The 21,919-nt window shown below is 38.9% G+C and overlaps 1 protein-coding gene and 1 pseudogene across 1 annotated transcript; one reads left to right on the plus strand and one right to left on the minus strand.

Moving 5' to 3' along the window:
- Positions 1–11,770: 11,770 nt before the first annotated feature.
- LOC143444261 (queuine tRNA-ribosyltransferase catalytic subunit 1 pseudogene) lies at positions 11,771–13,808 on the plus strand (annotated as a pseudogene).
- A 664-nt stretch (positions 13,809–14,472) lies between these two features.
- On the minus strand, positions 14,473–15,606 carry LOC143444268 (AP-2 complex subunit mu-like). Its single transcript, XM_076943454.1, has 4 exons — positions 15,549–15,606; positions 15,149–15,297; positions 14,893–15,004; positions 14,473–14,731 (listed from the first exon to the last, which is right to left on the minus strand). The coding sequence occupies exons 1-4, from the start codon at positions 15,558–15,560 to the stop codon at positions 14,597–14,599; spliced, it is 408 nt and encodes a 135-aa protein (XP_076799569.1). The 5' UTR covers positions 15,561–15,606; the 3' UTR covers positions 14,473–14,596.
- Positions 15,607–21,919: the final 6,313 nt, after the last annotated feature.

The following is a 21,919-nucleotide window of genomic DNA, read 5'->3' on the forward strand; positions in this document are numbered from 1 at the left end:
CGGTGCGTAGCTATGCGTTTTGTAAATTCTGTTGATTTACAAGTTATAAATTGTTGTTTTTTATTTTGCATGTTATTAAAAGAAAAAAAAAAGAAAATTCCGAAGAACTTTAAGGATGCAAAATAACAACTTGCATAAACAACAACTGGCCATTCAACTGGCCAGTGGTTAGTGAATTCAAACCATAGGTATTAATTGGGTCGTCGTGAGGCAAGTTAAACAGAAATCTTTGAAAAGTGGAGACATGTACATAATGGGTTCGCTTATGCTCCAGTTAAGTCATTGTATAAAATTACATTTCTCATGACTTTTATTTCATGATCAATATTTGTGAGAAATGAGAATAATGAGAACGATGGTCTGATTTAATGCTTTTGACTGAGTGAGGTCATACCCAGCTTTTTTTTCCTTATAAAACTTGGACATTTTGATTCAATTTAATTAGTCAAACTCATTTCAAAGACTCTGAATCTCTTTGGGAAACCTTTCCGTTTGACTAAAGAGCCCACAATGTAGCAAAGTTCATTAGTTTAATCTAGTTTTTATCTACCACAGGGTTCGATTTCCGCGGTGCAACGTAATTGTGCAAACGTAACTGTAACTAAATTACACCCATAAGTCCAGTGTTTGTGACTTTTCTGAAAACTCCCTTAGTCAAATATTAAAATTTTGTCCCATCTAGTTGTGTGAAGAAAATTTGAATAAGGGCCAATTCTTTGTATTGGCGTATAATTTTGCGAAAGTTTGTTAATTTCGATAAGACGTGTTGGCTTTTCAATGTGTGCTTTACCCTTGACAAGCATAAAAATTTCATTACATTGTTTCTATAAGGCAACATGCGTTTGTGACATTGTAGCCTGTGTTGAGTAACAGTTTTATTTTTTTAAACGATATTAAAAGTCGAACATAAGAGAAAAAATACATTTTAGGGGTTATACACAGAAAATAAGTAAAATTCGGTAGTTTTACGTAAGCGATGTTTGTTTCAGTGGTTTAGGCATTGTTAAATTATTCGTAATAGACAAAAATACACAAATATTTATTTTTAATTATATGATGATTACGTAAAGTTTAGGATTTAACCTTTTTTCAGATTTGGGGAATCCCAAAATCCAGCTAAAGTGATCTTCTGAAGTCAAAGGCAGTATATATATAAATTACACATTTTATGAGTAAGTTTAACCTGGATTAAACTGGATTTAAAATTTAATCTGGAAGTAGCCAAATGTAATCTATAAATAGCAAAATGTTACCTTGGGTATCCAAATACTAATTCTATTTAGCAAATATTGTTACACGCAGTAGCCATTTCTTAACTCTGTGTGGCAATTGGTAATTGGAAATAGCAAAAGGTTACCATGGGTAGCAAAATAATAATTCTATTTAGCAAAACGTTACACTCAGTAGCCATCTGTTAACTCCATTTAGCAAATGGTAACTGGAAGTATGGCAAGGCAAATGTAAACCCTAATTAGCAAAAGATTACAATTTAACAATTGGTAGCCAAATGTTAATCCTTTTATTGCCGGCACAACTTATCGCGAATGTAAACAGGGGTTGGTGAAGCCGATGCCGCAACGCGTCGCTTTGGAATGCAGACCAGACTGCAGACCACGTCATAACATCTTGTCCGACAAACCACCATAATTGTGGGAACCGTAGTCTGACAACAATGGATGAAAACCTGGTCAGCTGGCTATCCAACACCTGCCCTACAATATGATATATTTTGCTCACTCACTCAAGTGAAAGGTAACGGTCCTAAACTTTGATGAAACAACGTCTCAGATGCATCTAGTGCTTAAAATGTCACCAGCGTCCTGGTCCGGTTCTGTTCGTAAAATTTGCTATATTTTTTCTATTATGTCGTTGCTGTATTGTCAAGAAAACGTTCCTCAATGAGCTTAATTGAGGCACGAGTACCAGGATGCGCGTTATTACGTAAGAGTTCAAATACAGTGCTATGCGCGATATTACCTAAGAGTCAAATACGAGTTTCTCCGTTTGAAAGTGGAAATGTTCCACATAATACGACCGTGGCCAATCAAGCCTTTCCCGGTCAATATAACTGCAAATTTCGCGTGTTCTTTGTGACTTCATTGTGGTCTGTAATGCTGATGCCGCACAATGGAGTTGGCGACGTGTGACGACCTCAACGCAGTTGGAAAGTAACAAGTCAATAGTTACCTTCATACCGTTTCCAAAATGGACGCGAAGCTACAGAATCAATGGAAACATCCGAATCGGCAACGGCTGCATAATGGGTCCGCGAAGGTTTCCCCTTCGCGCGGTCGCGCCTTTCCAGATTTCTGTCGAATTTTCCCACTAAACAGACGAGCGATCGTTTTCGCGCGTCTTGTGGTAAAAATAGATGCCAGTTCCCATTTGACAATAAACTGCGGGGAAAAAATGACGACCAATGAACCAATGTCTAGAAATAGGTTACTAGGTTTGATAAAACCATAAATTTTACAAAAGAAATGAGAAAAATAGGTCGTAAAGTTAATTCACCGTGGGGTATAGACCTAACGATCAAAAACGTTATCAATCATACCATGGTGAGTTTAGAACTAAAGAAACTAAGAAAGGAGCCCTAGAAAGCGAATGATGCAAAGCCTTATACAACTGACACAACTCGAAAGCTTTTTTTTCAGCCAATTTTACAAAAAGCATTTTGTAAAACGTCAGTCAACACAGTCACAGGCTAATATGCCACAAACGCATATTGGAACAATGTAAATTATCGGCCAATACAAATAATTGGCCATAATTCAAATTTTTCACACAGAGAAGGGGAGGAGAAAATATTAATATATGACTAAGGGAGTTTTAATGAAAGTCACTAGGACGGGTTTTATTTTATGGGTGTAATTTACTTACAGTTACGATCCCACAATTACGTTGCGGCGCGGAAATCGAAGACGCAAGGGAGTTGGAACGAATTTCCAGTAGCAATCAATGCGATTTTCATCTTTCTGTTGCTAACTTTAAATTTCGTTTCTTCTAGGTTCTAAAGTCTAAACAATTATTTAATTATTGTTTTTCTGCTACAAACCTCATCTTCCAAAATAATCGCGTTCCTGTCACGCCAAATTTGTCACGTCACAGAGATGAAAGGAATTTCCTTAGGCTGAACCATAGATATCTTATATATAATAACTAGATATCCAACTACCTTGCGCTTGCGCTTTAAGAAGTGAAGCCAGTGTGGGTTCGCCATTTTGTCAACATATGCGACCAGAAATGCTCTGGCGCATATGTGTTGAATGCAACTTATGAAAGGATTATGTGACATTGGCAAATAGTTATGAAATGGAAAGCCGTTTTTTGATGCAGACGATGCTAAGCAATATTGCTAAACCTCAATTGCATAGTTAAAGGGTGTTTGGCGTTTAAATATGGGCCCAGATACTGGAACGGTCGGTACTGTACCGGTATCATTAGCGAACAGTTTGTGCGAATGGTAGGATGTTTCTGGCAATAAATTCTTGAAAGTAATTTTTTATGTATCAATCCTTTGCTTTGGATCATGCAACTCTTACTCAAATGAAGGGCTACAACATTGCCTTATGCTAGGCCAATACGGTACCGGAAGGCAATTAGCCTAGGAAAGCTTACTCATTGATATTGTGACAACCAAACCATGTGACTATGTGTCACGTCATAGCCTACGTGCAGAAAAACATCTGCATCAGAAATGATAATGTGAAGACCTTGATTGAACTGGTTCGGAAATTGAAAAACAAATACGTCAGAGGTCAAACTTGGCCAGGACGATGCAACTTTTGAAGAAAAAAAACAACGAACGGACAAAAAAAAGATTGATGCTAAAAAAGGGGATGGTTTGGGTTGCGAGTCTAAGAGAGTTGATGATGAGACAGTAAAAACGAGTGCATTAAAAACGTGATTACCTGAATTACATTTGTTGGGCGACTGAAAGCTATAATAAAAAGTGTATTCTGTTGCTGCCGGGGTATTCATTATTTTTGCAGGCGATTTATCAATAGGTAAGTGTACGTTAAATAACATTTACGTATTGATGTAAACCAAAAAATCAAACTTCACGGTCAGAAGTGAGAGGGACTCGTATGCCAATCAAGACGATAGCTAAGTCAAATATAGCTATCCATTGTGACGAAACCTAAAGCGTCATAAGTGGTGCCCCGACAAACCGAACTCAAGACCTTCACCGTGAGAGTTTGTATGCAATACTTTAACAACGTGGGACTTCAGCGGACTTTCGTCATACATTTATCAAGATTTCTACTGCTGTTAATTTTTACGGAACTTCACCCTTGCTACTTCTAACTGGTACTGTGTTTTTTATTGTACATTATAATTGATGGTTAATGGCTCTTTGTTAAACCTGTCTTATGTTTTCTAAATTGAATTTTCTGAAGCCATTGGAAAACGTTATTGATAGTCATTTTTCCCCTAACACATTACCGCAATCGAGCGTTATGTCAACAAGTGTTCCACTAAACATGAGCGATATTGCCACTGATACTAACCTAGTAACCTCAGTAACTTTAACCCCTTCCTCGAGCGCATCGCCAGTCTCGGAAAGTGTTAAAGCTGACTCTTTTATGAATGGCATTGGACCGTCTCGAACGTCTCGAGTAAAATTTGGCACTGATTATCCTACTAGCAGTCGAAATCCTGATTTCAATTTCTTCCAATCGACTCTAGATTATCCTCCTCGCGTTGGAATTAAAGTTTCTTTACCGCCATTTTGGTCAGACGCCCCGCGCGTATGGTTTCAATCAGCAGATGGAGTCTTTAGACAGAACGGAATAATTTCTGAGTATGAAAAATATGATCTTGTGCTTTGTGCGCTAGATTCAAGACATATGACTCGTGTTGAATATATTATTTGTCATAAACCACAAGATAAGCCATATACTGCGTTGAAGGAAGCGTTATTAAAGGAATTCGAACTTGATGAATCTCAGAGGTTAAATCAGTTATTGTATAATGTCCAATTGGGTGACTTAAAACCTACCGAACTTTTATTTCAAATGAAAAAGTTACTTGGAAACTTTTCTGATGACAATCCAGTTGTTACGTCTTTGTTGAAAAAGTTATTTCTTGACAAATTGCCATTACATTGCCGTCAAATTCTTGCTGGCTCTTTAGAGGCTGATTTAGATGTCCTTGCTTGGCGCGCGGACGAAATTATGTCGCATTCTGACAAAACTCACCCAACAGAAGTCAGCGTCCAAAATGTCAGTTCAAATCTTTCTTCCATGAATGCAGTTCTTACCAAACGTGTGGACATGTTAGAAACCGAACTCGCAAGGCTGCGAATGCAACGTCATGTTAGCAATAATAAGCCTGATACAAACCAACGCCCGTTCGCCCGACCCAGCCGGTCGAGTCGATCACCCCAGCGTGACCGCTTTTACAGCAATCAATTTCGGCCGAATTTTTCTCTTAATAGCCGAGGTGCTGAATATTCAGGCAGAGCTTTTAACAATGAAAGACCACGCTTCTTTCCTGGTTCCATAGATTCGGCTCAAAGAACTAGGCGCAATTTTAATCCGCCTAACCGCAAATTAAATGCTCCCAATTTATGCTTTTATCATAGCAGATATGGCCGAAATGCTTTCAAATGTCAATCACCTTGTGGTTGGAGGCATGATTCATTGGCAAAAAACGCCTAGCGCCGCCGACTGGTCCATCACAAGTTATCGGCGGCGTAAAATCAAATTCTTTGACGTACATATATGATAATAACACTAAGCTTGATTTCATGATTGATACCGGATCGCCTAAATCTTTTGTGTGTGCAAGACATTGCTCTGATTTTACAAAAGGAAGTTATTACAATCTTCAAGCAATAAATGGCTCTACTATTAGAGTTGTTGGAAAGAAATGCTTAACTATTTCTTTGGGTTTAGAGGATGATTTCAATTGGGAATTTTTAGTAGCCGAAAACATTACGTCCAATCTCATTGGCTGTGATTTCTTGGCGTCCAATCGTTTGCTTGTGGATATATTTCTTAAGCGTTTGACGAAAGCTTCAAATACGGCTTATTGTACACCAGACAGCTCTTTGTCACAAATTTCGCATTTTTCTACGGATGCTGAACAGAGCCCACCGAGTACTGAGTTCGATTTTGTTTATCAGAAATATTCTCAAGTATTTGACGTCACTAAATTTTATCAACGTGCAATACCGGGCGTAACTCACCATATTGTTACCGATCCCCAAGCTGCACCAATCAAGCAGAAAATGTTTCGTTTCTCGCCAGAAAAAGAAGCCATTATTCGTAAGGAATTAGACCGGATGTTAGATTTGGGTGTAATAATTCCCAGCTCAAGCCCATTTCGTTCAAATATTGTCTTAGTACAGAAGTCAACCCCAGGGGAATTCCGACTTTGTATTGATTATCGTTTTTTGAACGCTATCACATCACCGGATACTTACTCTACCCCATTTTTGTCTGATTTTGTTAACCACATGGCTGGGAGTTGCATTTATTCTCGCCTTGATTTGAAGAGTGCTTATTGGCTAATTAAAGTGGCTCCAGAAGATATCCCTAAGACTGCTTTTAGTTTTAAGGGAGCTACTTATTGCTTCCAACGAATGCCATTTGGACTTCGAAATTCTATGGCCACTTTCCAACGAGCAATAGACCATGTGTTACAAGGTTTATCTAACTGTTTTGTATATTGTGATGACATCATTATCTTTTCCAGTTCAGCTAAAGATCACAAAGCCCATCTCACAGCAGTTTTTGATAGGCTTTTGCAGTTTGATATGATCGTGAATAAAGATAAGTGCGTATTGGGTGCTGATTCTTTAACATTTCTTGGTCATAGACTTTCTAAACATGGAGTTCAGCCTTTGGAATCGAAGGTAAAGGCTATTGTTGATTTTACAAAACCAACTAATATGAGAGATCTTCGCAGATTCTTGGGAATGATTAATTTTTATCGCAAGTTTATTCCTAAATGCTCAACCCTTTTAGCACCACTAAACAAGATGATCAAACCCAGTCAAAGAGGAAAGAAGCCCATCAATTGGACAACGGAAGCCAATGAAGCCTTTGACCAGACTAAAAACGTGCTTGCACATACGGTGACTTTAGATTTTCCTGCCAGGAATGCAACAACACGCCTGTATACTGACGCCTCACTTCATGCAGCAGGTGGTTTACTGACACAGATCGTTGACGACACTGAGCGGCCACTTGCATTTTTCTCAAAGAATTTTAACCAATGCCAATCGAAATACAGCACTATTGAGAGAGAAGCTTTGGCAGCTTCGATGGCTGTACGTCATTTCCGATATTATTTAGAGGGAAGAGACTTTGCTCTTTTCACTGACCACAAGCCCTTAGTGGCTATGGTTAAACGTGACTTGTCCTCAGTATCCCCACGTTTGTATAGATACTTGTCATTTGTTTTAGAATTCACAGCGGACTTTCAATACATACCTGGAGATCAGAACCTAACTGCAGATCTCTTATCGCGTTCGCCCGTGACTGATCCAGCTCAAGATGCCTCTCCTGTTTCAGACGACAAACAGAACGAACAATCTGAAGAACAATACCAAACTATTGCTGGGATTGTCGAAGATTCTCCGACGCTTGATTTTAAGCGAATGGCGGCTGAACAATTCACAGACCCCACACTACAGGATTTGATTTCAGGTGATACGTCATTACAACTTTGTCCGATACCAATGACTAATCAGAATATTTCAATCTTATGTGATGTCAGTACAGGTCAGCCTAGGCCCCTTCTGCCGCAGTCGTTTCGTCGACAGGTATTTGATAAAATCCACGGACTTTCTCATGGTGGTATAAAAGCAACGCAAAAATTAATTTCACAACGATATGTGTGGCCTCAACTTCTTCTGGATTGTAGAGATTGGGTTCGAAGATGCATACCTTGTCAACAATCTAAAATACAAAGACATGCCGTAACCCCTTTGCAGCAATTCAAGAAGCCGGATGGAAGGTTTTCCCATATTCATGCTGACATACTTGGCCCTTTACCGCCCAGTAACGGTTACTCTTATATTCTGATGATCACTGATAGATTTACCAGGTTTATGGTTGCAGCTCCATTACGAGATATCACTGCTAAAGAGGTTGCCAATGCATTGATTTTAAATTGGGTCTCGTACTTTGGTGTTCCTATGAAATTAACAACTGATCGCGGTTCCCAATTTACCTCCGTACTTTTTCGCGATCTAGCGGCTTTTATGGGCACTCATCTGATTCATACCACAGCTTATCATGCGAGTAGTGACGGCGCTGTTGAAAGAAAAATACAAACACTGAAGAGAGCTCTTAGAGCTCACACACAAGATTCTGATTGGATAAACAACCTTGGTTGGGTTGTACTCGGCTTACATGCAACGATGAAAGCTGATATACAAACTTCTCCTGCCGAATTAACTTTTGGAACCACTATTCGTCTCCCAGGAGAATTCTTTGAACCACCTGCGGAAGATTACCTTCCCCTGTCTAGGTATGTCACTACCCTCAGCAAAGACATGGAAAAACTTAGATACATTCCTCCGCGTGAGCCCTACCCCATTAAAACGTACGTTCACAAAGACCTTTGGACTTGTTCTCACGTTTTTGTGAGACACGATGCGCATAGGAAGCCCCTTTCACGCTTTTATGATGGTCCATTCCTTGTCTTAGATCGAACAGACAAATATTTCACTCTATTAATTAAGAACAAACCTGAAAATGTTTCTTTGGATCGTTTAAAGCAAGCTTATTTACCAGGCCTAGATTTCGATGATCATAATACTGAACAAGAGGAGCAAATGCCTTCCACTCTCAATGACAACTTACACTCCAATCTTCCGTTTCAGCTCACTGACTTTATCGATATCTCAGAGTCAGACACAGAAGAGGATATTCCCAGTAGTGATATTCCTCAAGACATTGATGAATTACCGGCAGATACCTACACTACTAGACGAGGCAGAATAATCCGCAAACCACACCGATATCGTTAGTCATGCATTTTATTTCATATGTGATTCTCATGACATTACCAGGAGCAATATTATCCCTTTCTCTGAACCTCTGTCACCGCAATGTTATTATCAATGAGTATTTTATGAAGAAACCTTCCCACACCCCATACTGTACACATCCCGATACACAAATGTTACCTTGTCAGCAGCACGGTTAAGTCTGCATTTTTCTTTTTTGGAGCGAAAACCCATCATGCGCAAACGCGTATAGAACAAGCGCCCAGTCCCGCTGCATGTGCAGAATGGGCAAGAACAAAACACGCAGCTGGCTGCGGACCACTAGCGACGACCGATGGCATTACTTGGACGACTTCTACCAGAAACGTTATAACTTACAAATGGCCTACCGAATCTTCTAATACTATATACAACGTCATTCTTATTAAATCCTTAGCTGTATATGATCATGCGAGAGGTAAAATGAGCAGTCCAATCGGATCGATGTCCTCTTGCAAAAATCACTCAAGGCTCCTGTGTTTCGGGCACAAGTTGCTACATATGGGACTACATAAGTAGCAAAATAAATTGCCGATACAAACGCATAGGGCACGACAATGAGACACTTTTAATGCATTTCAATAAGCGCAATGAACTTTTTTGTCTTGAAATTAAGTCACTAGGTGTGTCAATCCACAAACGGGTGACATGTCCTCTACCGGTAAGGATATGCCTCCATGACACAGCAAAATGCACACCTGGTGGTCTTACACTTGTCCCTTTTCAATTGCAATCGCATCAACACATTGCAAGTTGCTTGGGATTCTTTAACAACTGCAATTCCTTTACATAGTTTTTCTATGTACGCTGCAGAAGCTTATTTGTTGAATGAAGCAACAGATCTCACTAAAGAAACAATTCATCACCTGACGAGTGATATCCATTACTTAGAATGCCAGATCCAATCATTTCTGGCTGACATTTTCTACGTCATAGGCCCTTTGTTCCCTAGTGAAGTCCTCAGCCATCTACTTAGACGTCCAGCATGCGCAATTTGCATTTGTACACAAAGATGTGCGTTTTGTTGAAAATTACATTCCAGGAAAAACAGTTACTTTTGTTATTGATGGAAATTTCTATGTATACGATAACTACACGCTGACCATACGTCATAATAACTCTCATTCCATTACTCCGTCCTTGGTGCATGTCGAAGCTCCAATGTTCACCCATGATTTCTCTTCGCTCATTAACTTGTTTCCTGGCAACATTGATGGACCTGATGATCTCAGTGGAATCCTGGAAGCAGTCAGTTAACCTCGCCTCATACGGGATAAGCTTTACACTTTTCTTGGCGGCACACCCCAAGCTAATTCCCAAGCCGATTTATGCTATATTCAGAATACTGTCTCTAATACCTTTAAAAACACCTTTCTACAAATGATCTCTAGTATTACATCCCCAGTCATCAGTGGTATTTTGTCAATCTTGTTTATTTATCACTTGTTTGGACCTTTATTTGGACTGTCTGGCTTTTCACAATTGCCTTTCCATTTTTGGTGACATTGACATATACTGTACTAAGTTTTCTCGTTTTAAACGAACTCCCCAATCTAGCTATAATATTGTTTCTGAAGAGGAGCAAATCCCTCTACATCAAGAGATTACTGATAATGATCGTGCTGAAAGTATTCACCAGAACTTGTCCAGCAATTTAATGTAATGTACAAACTTTTGCTTATGCTTGTATATTGCTGTGATCTCAGCTCACGTTACTCCACAAATATGTATCATGTCGTGTCTTATTACTTTAAACATATTCCACTTAATTATGTATTATACCTGTAATTATCTGCTTGTGTTTGTGATATTATTAATCGATATGCTTTTGAGTTTCAGACATTGTATCCTAAATGTTCATCTACATCGTGAAGGAACCCTGATTCCAGAGCGATGTTTCTTCTCTTGTGCCATTCATTGTTTCTTTCGACCTTTTGCTTCGGTCGCCCGCTCCCTCTGCAAAAACGTTCCTACGTCACGTTCCGGTCTCGGGTGGAGAGTTATGTGACAACCAAACCATGTGACTATGTGTCACGTCATAGCCTACGTGCAGAAAAACATCTGCATCAGAAATGATAATGTGAAGACCTTGATTGAACTGGTTCGGAAATTGAAAAACAAATACGTCAGAGGTCAAACTTGGCCAGGACGATGCAACTTTTGAAGAAAAAAACAACGAACGGACAAAAAAAAAGATTGATGCTAAAAAAGGGGATGGTTTGGGTTGCGAGTCTAAGAGAGTTGATGATGAGACAGTAAAAACGAGTGCATTAAAAACGTGATTACCTGAATTACATTTGTTGGGCGACTGAAAGCTATAATAAAAAGTGTATTCTGTTGCTGCCGGGGTATTCATTATTTTTGCAGGCGATTTATCAATAGGTAAGTGTACGTTAAATAACATTTACGTATTGATGTAAACCAAAAAATCAAACTTCACGGTCAGAAGTGAGAGGGACTCGTATGCCAATCAAGACGATAGCTAAGTCAAATATAGCTATCCATTGTGACGAAACCTAAAGCGTCATAATATAGCTAAAATACAAATATTTACAAAAACAGTCGGTGATAGCGCAGTGCAAACACCTCGGCTTTTCGAAAAACTTCAATAGAATTTGGCTTATACAGAACTAATTTACAATTGACTTTTATATTTTGTCTCACTCTCTACCAACGCTTTTGGGCGCATGTGTCATCGCAGGCTTGCTTCACTTTTCAGCGAAAGTTGGATATCTAGTTATTTTATATATGATATCTATGGGTTGAACCCGAAAATGAAATTGCATCAGTGCAATGGAGTTGATATAACTACTTGTTTTCAGCGGATCTGGTGGACAATTCTAAATTATGGCAATGCTATACAAGAAATAAGAAAATATCGATAAATGTTTGACAATCGGAACTTGGCCAAAAGCTATGTTTTAACGCTAGTTCAGTAACTGGGGGTCGAGCGTTTAGAAATTGCCAACCTCAACTCTGGCGTAGACCTTTTATTGACTTTACTCACTGGTAACGTTTGCCATCAGCAGCGTTACAACTACAATACGATGAGTGGTGACTTCTCACAACAAGTGAGCGAATGTGAAGTCACAGGCTATGAATGCTCACGCAGACGTTTCATTTACATTTGCGTGAAATTTCCAGCTGACAAGCGAATCGTTTGTAGCTCACTGCATGTTGTAAATGTGTCGTCATCATAAATAACCATAAACTCACTAATACATAATTAATACAGGGACTGGCCTATTAAAGAGGATTCCTCTTTCTGAAAGTCCCGCTCAATTTGTACACCTACAACATATAACCCCTTTCTGTACATAACGTTATGGACCCATTTCTACTCATCACCATTAGCTTTTGAGAAATGTAGTCTCTTACGTTTCTACACCCATCTCAGCCTCATGTACCATATTGAGAAGTTACTACATCGTACATTATTTTATTACCACTTAACTCCTTTCCATTCAGACGTTCAAGTCAGAGTGCAAAAATACAAGAGACCTGAGAGAATTAATAGCTTAATCTGCTACCGAGTTTAAAAGTTACAAGCTTTACTTAACATTTTTCTCTTTTTCAGTCACCTTTTATTAGTTTAACGCAGATGAAGTACGGTGTCATGTCGATGGATGTTGTAGCAAGATGTAGTACAACAAAAGCGCGTGTTGGGAAATTGTCTTTGCCACATCATGTTGTTGATACTCCAGTTTTCATGCCAGTTGGAACACAAGGTACCTTAAGGTTTAACAACGAAGCAACTGGAAAAGATAGGAATCCAGATAATGCTGGGAAATACGTACCACCTCGGAAACCAACCTGGTGAAGACATTTTAGAAGAAGCAGGCGGTCTACATCAATTTATGGGTTGGCTGAGAGCGCTGCTTACGGACAGTGGTGGTTTTCAAATGGTCTCGCTTTTGAAATTATTGGAACTTTTGGAAGAAGGTGTCCAATTTGAACACCCACGAGACAAATCAATCATGATGCTTTCACCGGAGAAGTCGATTGCAATACAAAATGCCATTGGAGCTGATATCATCATGCAGCTGGACGATGTGGTGAGTAGCACTGAAACTGATGCCAAAAGATTCAAAGAAGCAACTCGTCGCTCGGTCCGCTGGCTTGATAGATGCATTTCAGCTCACAAGAGGAACGGAGACCAATGTTTGTTTCCTATAATCCAGGGAGGTTTGGATGAAAGTCTTCGAAAAGAATGCCTCCATGAAATGACATCCAGGGTAGTGCCTGGTTTTGCTATTGGTGGTTTAAGCGGTGGCGAATGCAAAGATGATTTTTGGAAAATGGTGACCACCAGCACCGATGGGTTACCAGAAGATAAACCACGAAATCTCATGGGCGTTGGTTATGCAGCAGATCTTATAGTTTGTGTTGCTTTGGGTTGCGATATGTTCGATTGCGTTTTTCCCACACGAGCCGCAAGGTTCGGAGGTGCTCTAGTACCAACTGGTCAAATATCTTTGAAGAACGTCTCCTGCTCCAAAGACTTCACCCCCATACAAGAGGACTGCCATTGTACTACATGTAAATCATATACCAAGGCATACTTGTACATGTTGTTTCGAGCAAATCATCCTAGCGCCTGCCACATGGTTTCCATCCATAATGTCATGTATCAGTTTAACTTAATGAGATCAATTCGAGAAGCAATTAAAAATGATAGCTACCCCCAGTTCATCAAACACTATTTTCTGAAATTGTTTAAAACTCTTTTGAGTTATCCCTCATGGGCGGTTGATTCTTTAAATTCTGTCGGTGTTCGCTTGAAATAAACGTGCACCAAATTGTATGTATCCTTTCTACTGTTACTTTCAGGTTTTTTGAAATATGACATTACATTTACAGGGTCAAGAGTATACTGTACACAAAACATTATGATTTGTGTTATTTATTTTATACATCATACACGCATAGATATAACAATAATGATCGATCGGTGCATACAACGCAATAATTTTTGTAGGGCATAATTTTAGACGCCGCACCCAGCGAAGAGAACACCAATGCTAACCTACTTTCAAAATAAGACATTGCACAAACTTGCAACTCTTGAACTACAGTTGAAAGCAAAATCAACTAAATTTGCAGAATATTTGGAATTAGTAAGACAATAATAAACTTTAAGGAAGCATTGCAAGGGCATGGTCTGGTTTCTGGTGATTTGGTTACGTTCAACACAATGAGATTACAGTAGATTGGATACGTACTATACAGTTTAATGATATAGGTAATGATGTGGAACCCACAAGTTAACAATCCTTTGTCAACTAATTTCAATAAAATTAAACTAAAAATACCCAACCTAGCAGGACAATATACTGTATCACAATAAATGGATTATAGAAATATGGGACTTACTAGGCTAGATCAATTGCAGTTAGTCAAAGGAACAAAGTGAAATTTTTTAAGCAAGCTTTCAAAATTGGCAGAGACAGGAAATCTTCAGTATAATTTATGTTTATGATAATACGAATATATCTTGCTGTTACACTATTTGGCATATTCGTCGATGGTGAAGTGTTATCAGATAGGCATAGAACCATCGCTGTTTGGTCCAAGTAAAATGCTAATGTTCTGTCAACATCTGATTTCGTACAAGCCACTTTTTCCGATGTATCTCACCCACTTTATAACATCATGGTCGTTGTAGTTGAGCTTTGGTTCAAAAACCTTCAAGTATCGAACCTTGAGCCCAGATGGAGCGAATGGAACCTAAGCATAAGAGTAAGTTAAAGCTGAACTAAAGATACTTGTTATCTCGGAAATTAGAATAACTCCGTTTTGAAATATATCGTACAAATGTTGCAAGAGAGACGGCAAGTTTAACTATTCCATCACGACAAACAAATGCAATGTAAAGTTAGCAAACTAACTTCGAAGTTCATTGAAATTGGGGGACAGGACCATTTCTTCTTCTCGGCAGTTGGAAGCAACTCGATCTCGGCGCTGATCTGAGACTCTTTCATCCCTGCCATGCGCTTCATTCTGTGGAAGACAGAAAGTCTATAAAAGTCCTGACTCATAATGATCATCAGTGAATTTACAAACATATGAAGGTTTTCCTGCGAGGGCTGAATGTACCGAAAAAGCCCTCATAAATGACGCAGCGAGTGTAAACAAGGAACTTACTTCCACACGATGGCGTTCTCACTCGCTTTGTATTTTGCCTTCCCCTTCATGCAGAGAACCTGCACCCCGCTGGTGTTGAGAGGAGTCGGGATGCGGACTTCGATCTTCTGAGCCAGGAGCGTCGGTTTGAAGCTCGACTTGAGGACAACCTGAAATGATTCGGGAAATTTTTACCGATGATGTCTCCAACAATAAAAGTCACACGAGATTTTCAGCGTTTACCAGGAAACTTCTGACTTTACATATTTGGTTACAACACGGCTGCAAATTTACAGACATCAATGTGCAAACACAATGATGGCGTAATCACCAGCTATACACCAGTTTAACTGATGGCTGCTTTGGTCAGAAGGATTTGCACTGCGGCCATAATAAGCAAAAACAAGAAAACGTTCCTAACCTTCACTTCCATCTTAGAACGCCCGATGTCACGAACTAGAGGAATCACTCGAAATGGAAGACTGTACATTGCCAATATTGTATATACTATGAACAGAGCATAAGTTGAAGAGGGAAACACTCGCGCGTGCAATCACCATTTCAAATTACATCTCTCACTTAATGACAAGGAGCATCAGACAAAACAAGAATAATAATTAATCAATGGAGAATAAATTTCTCAAATCTTTTGTTTTGTAAAAATAAGAAGCTTCAGCGTTAGGCCTCTGACGCGATACTCACCTCTTTGCAAGGTCGTCGCCAGATCTTGAGGTTTTATCCAACACAAGCTTATCGTTTATCCCAAACTTGCACTCGGGCATCCCGCTCAAGAAGCTCTTCATCACAACCCGACCGGCCACGTGAGCGCTCAACACCTGGCCTGGAAAACATTTTCGTTGTTACTTCATCTATGAGAAATATCGTCGCAAACATATGTTCTATACCTGCTCCGAGACTGGGGTTCTTGTTAAACATTAAGTGACGCGTCAAGTATACATGGCAAGATTGCTTGGGTTTCAGACAACCAAACGCTATTTGATATTATTATTAAATTCATTTATAATTAAGTTATTATGATACATGGCTGGGTTTTGACTTTCCCAGATTTCCAAATTGAAAACTTGCAACAACCAGGCAATGTCATAACTATCTAGACTTTGGTGAAACATAAGAACAGCAGAGAGTGAATTAGGTCAAACAAGATTGTTCTTGCTTTGATTTGGGGATTCGACGGATTTGATTTGGGGAAGCGATTCGACAGAAAATGCGACACCGTGACAAGCGTTTGATACGCACTTTGATTGTCATAATGGTCGTCTTTATTGTAACCTTGTCTCCATCTGGCATAGTTATGATTGTTGTAAGTATATGTCTCATACTTTTTTTCGGAAACTTTAAAATATTTCAAGCATAATTTTGACAACTTTTATTGTATATCTTTCAACCAGACTGGGCTGTGTCCAAAAACTGCTAATTGAGGAAAATGAAAATGAAGTAAAAATCTCAAATTTAAGTTCTATTTTAGGAATTTGTTAAAATGTTATCAGTTATCACTCAGAAACTTTACTTTCTTACTGCACTAAAAACGGATCATTTGTCTTTTTATTCAGTTTCCTATAAGCGGGTGTGTCCCTAATTTTTTTGTCTTCTCAATGAACATAGACCGGTTTTGATGTTAAAGTTATTTGTTGTTTTGTTCACTTGGACATAAGCGATTACAGTCCACGTTTTAATGAGTTAAATTAGTATCACTGTAACATTAAAGAGTCGGCGACCATTCAGCGGCGACATCTCCAGCGTTAGTTCTTTGGTACGTGTCACGTTGTCCTGTCTTTTATTCTAAGAAGTATTCATAACCAAGCACGATTGGAAAGGATTTTGTCGTTTCAGACTAGCATTTAGCCGCAAGAAGGACTGTATTTATCCAGCTGGTAGTGGCTAAATACCGGGATATTCATAACCACTTTTTTGGGAACGCATTCAGTCACTTTTTTTCCCTGTGATACCCATACCTAAATTATACAAGTGATAGCAGATAATTTACAGTTGCTTCCATCCAGCAGTTGCCGTCAAAATTACAAAGTAACATAATAAAATAGCAAAAGCATGAACTCACCTCAACCGGTGTCTTAACACAACTACTTTCAATTGCACAGCTTTGGATGCCGATGTGGAGTTCAACATTTTATGAGAGTTAAAAGCAGACAGTTACACAATAGCAATAAATACTTTAAGTGTGCTCAGCGACAGACACATTATAACTAATACCAACAACTTTGGCTATCTTTCTACTACTAAATGCCAAAGTCAAAGCTGATTGCGGTTAGCTAAACTAATTTTGGGGTAACTGTAACGCAATTTTGTACTGGTACTAGGCTAGTACAAATTAGCTTACGCTACCTAACCACTGACACTGTAACTTGGGCAATAAAAAACAGACTAAAATCTGTCAGCCTGTCTGTACCGTAATTCACCACTGTCATTCTGGCAGAATCATAGTTTCCAAACGAACAAAAGTGTTTCCGAATCTTATTTTTAAAAAACAACATAAAGAAGAATAAAAAAAAGGAAACAAAGTTCAAAGCTGTCAGTCAACCTATTAAAAAAATTATTTAAATGCATATTTTTACTTAAAAAATGAAAGTAACAAAACAACAAGACAACAGAAAAACAACAAAACATACTCACAGAATGAGTTTCAAGATATATGAATGTTGTACACCTTCGTCACAAGTCACAATTAAAATACAATTTGGGTATGTGATAATGTGACCCGTTAATACCGACAAGGCGCCAACACTACAAAAAGCCGTATTTATCAAATGTTTCGCGTCATTCTGCTGAGTGATCCCGGAACATGCGTGAATTTTTTATTGCAGATTCTTAAAGAAGATTTACTCCTCTTCACGATGGTGACCTTGAAATCGTTTCTTATAGGCCGAAAAGTTTTGAAATTTATAAAAACGCGACAGGTACTAAAAACACGATAATACCGCGAACACTTACAAAAAGCCGTATTTATCAAATGTTTCGCGTCATTCTGCTGAGTGATCCCAGAACATGCGTGAATTTTTAACAATTATGTAATAAATATCATTATTCTAAATAAAAAGTGTGAAAGTTTAACTTTGTCTTTTCCAGAGACGATGCTGAAGCGGTCTTCGATGCAAATGAAGACAGACATGGTTAAACAGAGATTTTTAATTTCATTTTGTCGTCAAATAATTTTGAAAAACCTTATTTCCACGTTTGATTAACATAGGTTTAAAACTTTTTTAAGCAATTAGGCCTACATTAAAAATGTATTTACAGTATTTTTGTTTTGTTTAAGGCAAAGCAGATGAAGCAGATGGGTAAATGAAATATTTTTAATTATTCAAAAATTTGGAGTTGTAAAGGTAAAAATATGACGTTAACTTAAAACACTTTTTCGAATGTTTATATACTTCCACAAACCACGTTTTTAAACTTGCGAAAACAAACACTATTTCGCCAGCAATGGAAAAAGAAACTGCTTAACTGGCAAAAAATGCTCAAATACATTTTCAGATATACAATAGAAAATATTGGGCTAGACTTGGAGCTAAAACGACAGCCAAAACATCATATTGCAAAACATTATTAAACTTTTATTTAAATTATGTAACAATTGTGTCAATATGATAACAATTATATCATAAATATCATTATTCTAAATAAAAAGTGTGAAAATTTTGCTTTTTCTTTTCCAGAGACGATGCTGAAGCTGTTTTCGATGCTGAAGCTCTCGTCGACGCAAATGAAGACAGAGTTAAAATGGTTAAACAGAGATTTTTAATTTCATTTTGTGTTTCCACGTTTGATTAACAAACATTATTTCCACGTTTGATGTTTGACGTTTCCACAAAACATGGAAGAGTGAAGATATTAACATTCAGAGAAAAGCAATATTCTTTTCAACTGAAAAGTGTAAACCACAATCAATCTGAAGATTCATAAAACAAATGTTTTTGTTTACAGTCGACGAAGAAAATTCAAGTCTTTCAGGAGGTGCGAGCGGTAACTCGCTAACAAATTTCTTTGCATCTGTAACAGAACTTTTTCTTTCGTGTAGCCAGGCTCAATTTCCAAATTCACGGTGAACCGCGACACCACCAGTAAAACCCAAGAAATCAACTCATTTTATTCAACAGCCTCTACGACCCAAAACCAAAACCGACCTACTAGTGATAAGATAAAAGTGCACAAAACGTGAGATAAACAACGGTAATTGCAACCAATCAACGCACTAGATAACAAACTCACAAAAACGGTAAAATACAAAATACTGTGAATAACGCGTGACATAATTTCGTTACACTCCCCATCGCAAATTGTGCATTGTTTATTCATTGTTACGTAATTAAATACAAAACACTTCCTTTTCATAAACGTGGTCTTTTCGAAGATCAACAGCTTGGATTTTAGGAATAGCCTACTGACATTCTGTAATAAAAAAATGTCTAAGCAAGCTAAATCGTCTTCAGCAAAAGTTAGACAGATTTGTCGAGATTTTTCTGATGAATTTAATGCAACTCTCGGGGGTGATTTAAGGTGCAATTTTTGCGAGGTTATATTGAAGTGCAATAAAAAATATTTTGTTGAAGGCCACAGGAAAAGTAAACACCAACAAGCTGGTTTGGAGTAACATCAAGCATTCCCTGTTTAATTTGCTGTTTATTAGAACTTTTCATTCCTAGAAATTCGAGTCAAAGTGCCCTTTTTACAAGGACAAAATAAAACAAGCTACCTAAATCTATCGCCAAAGAAAACGACGCACTTTTTATAATCCATAGTGGTGGCATTAGGTTGGTCGACAGGATATATTAAAAAGAAAATTGTGACTGACGGATCTTATTAAAATCAAACACGTTTTGGAGCGAATATTCAATAATTCCAATAAAAATGTCAAACTCTTTAGACTTCTGATTTTGTGGAAGAGTAGCTGACTCATTCAAACTGGTAACGTTGCGCAATGACTCGGCACTTTTCCGCTCGTCACCTTCACTCCTTGCTACAATTTGTTCGTGGTTGAGTTTCTGACAAATGACTTTTATTCGAAATATCTTAAGAAACACAAACAATTTCACTCGGGTTCTGTAACAAAATTGCCGACTTTCTCAGATAAATTTAGACTCAGCAATTCCCTTGAGAATTAAAAGCGCTCAAAAGGAATCAAACAGAGAAGAAATCACCGAAAGAAAATATTAAAACTACTGCTGCTACTGTTCGAACAAATAAAACAACAAAAATTCCCATTCACTGCAAACTCCAGCCGGGATCGAAAGCATACGAAGTATAACAAAGTGCGAGATCTTTTGGGTTCAATAATGCGACAAGAAAATAGATTCTGTACAAATGAGTTGCATGAAAATATTCCTACATTCAACTCAAGCACAAAAATCATGCGCAACTATCGGATTACGAACGCAAAATCATCGAGAATCGATTTAATAAGACAATAATAATCAACACTCACGCGATTTTTACTAAGTTGTTAAACATAATGCAATGGAAATATTGGAGCGCCTAAAAAGGTGATGTTCAATATAAGACAAACGCTTGCATATTCGGTCCAATAAATCAAACGTCATCAAAACACGAGACATCTCGGTTGCATGCAAATCTCGGACCCATGCCGGTCGCCGTCACGCCATCGTACTCGATCGAGAAGCAAGGGAAGAGTCGCCTCTTCCAATCCGCGAAGGAGATCACGACAGCCACTATGTTGATCAGCAGGTTGGTCGTGTAGATGTTCGCCCAGAAGAATATGGGGGATGTCCCGTCGTGGAGAAAGATGAGCAAAGCGGAGGAGACGAGATCGGAGAGGACGCAGACCAAGGTGCAGACGCAGAGGCGGATAATCATCTTCTTCACGTTCTTCTGCTTGGGCGGCATCTCGAACCTGCAGCAGCAGATCTGGAGGTGGTAGTGCTTCGCCAGCGGATAGACGAGCAGGGCGAGGAGACAGGATTGGAAGATGAACGATATAGCAAAGAGCAAATAGCCGGGGAGACTGGATGGAACACCGTTGGGGAAGCTGAGATCATAGACGCATCCCACCGGGGAACTGATCATGGTGAACGTACTCAGGTAACTGGCGGCGGATGCTATCGACGTTCCGAGGATGCCGAAGAGTACGAGGACGCTGATCGCGCGCAAGAAAGGCGATCCCAAATGTCGAAGAGCACGGTGCCGGTACATCTTCAACTGCCGCGTCCATAGAATGAGGTAGAGGGAGGTAAGGGCGAGATGAAAGACTTCGACGAGCTGATGTAAGTAAATGAGGCACGCGAGGTCCGATGTTATTCCGAGACGGAGCTCTATCTGTTCGCATAGACATCTTATGAAAGCGAAAATGACGGCGACCAGACATAGCGACCCTTTTGACGAGAAATCATGCAACTTCTGCCCGAATCCTTTCTTTTTCCCTTGATCCGCTTTCCTCCTGGAACGAACTTCGAAGATGGAGAGAGCAACTACGAGGTAGAACGCGATCACGGTCAAAATCGCTGCAAAGAGCTCATCTCTTAGCCAAGGCCTTTTATAAAACAAATAAACCGAATAATTCCGCCCGCTCGTGTTCATAGTCAGGCTACACAGAGAACCTAAGCCGCTGGCTTCTGCTGTAAAACAAAGCAAAGATCAAGAATCGTTTCTCTCTTGTTCTATTCAGTCTATTGTTACGACGGAGCGGGGAAGGTTCTCGCTGTGGTATCGGTTAATAAGCGGCCTTTTATCTGTAACAATCCACAGGAGCGCGGCATCCGGTTATCAAAGAAATAACTTGGAAAATATTAAAGGAAATTAAAC

This window comes from Clavelina lepadiformis, chromosome 1, assembly GCF_947623445.1.
Source record: "Clavelina lepadiformis chromosome 1, kaClaLepa1.1, whole genome shotgun sequence".
NCBI classification, from domain to species: Eukaryota; Metazoa; Chordata; class Ascidiacea; order Aplousobranchia; family Clavelinidae; genus Clavelina; species Clavelina lepadiformis.

What these genes read in the sequence shown, in the direction of transcription:
- LOC143444268 (XM_076943454.1), bottom strand. An exon ending in GAGAACGCCATCGTGTGGAA is followed by an intron (nt 15,005 to 15,148) that starts GTAAGTTCCTTG and finishes TGTCTTCCACAG; the next exon opens with AATGAAGCGCATGGCAGGGA. An exon ending in CAATTTCAATGAACTTCGAA is followed by an intron (nt 14,732 to 14,892) that starts GTTAGTTTGCTA and finishes TCTTATGCTTAG; the next exon opens with GTTCCATTCGCTCCATCTGG.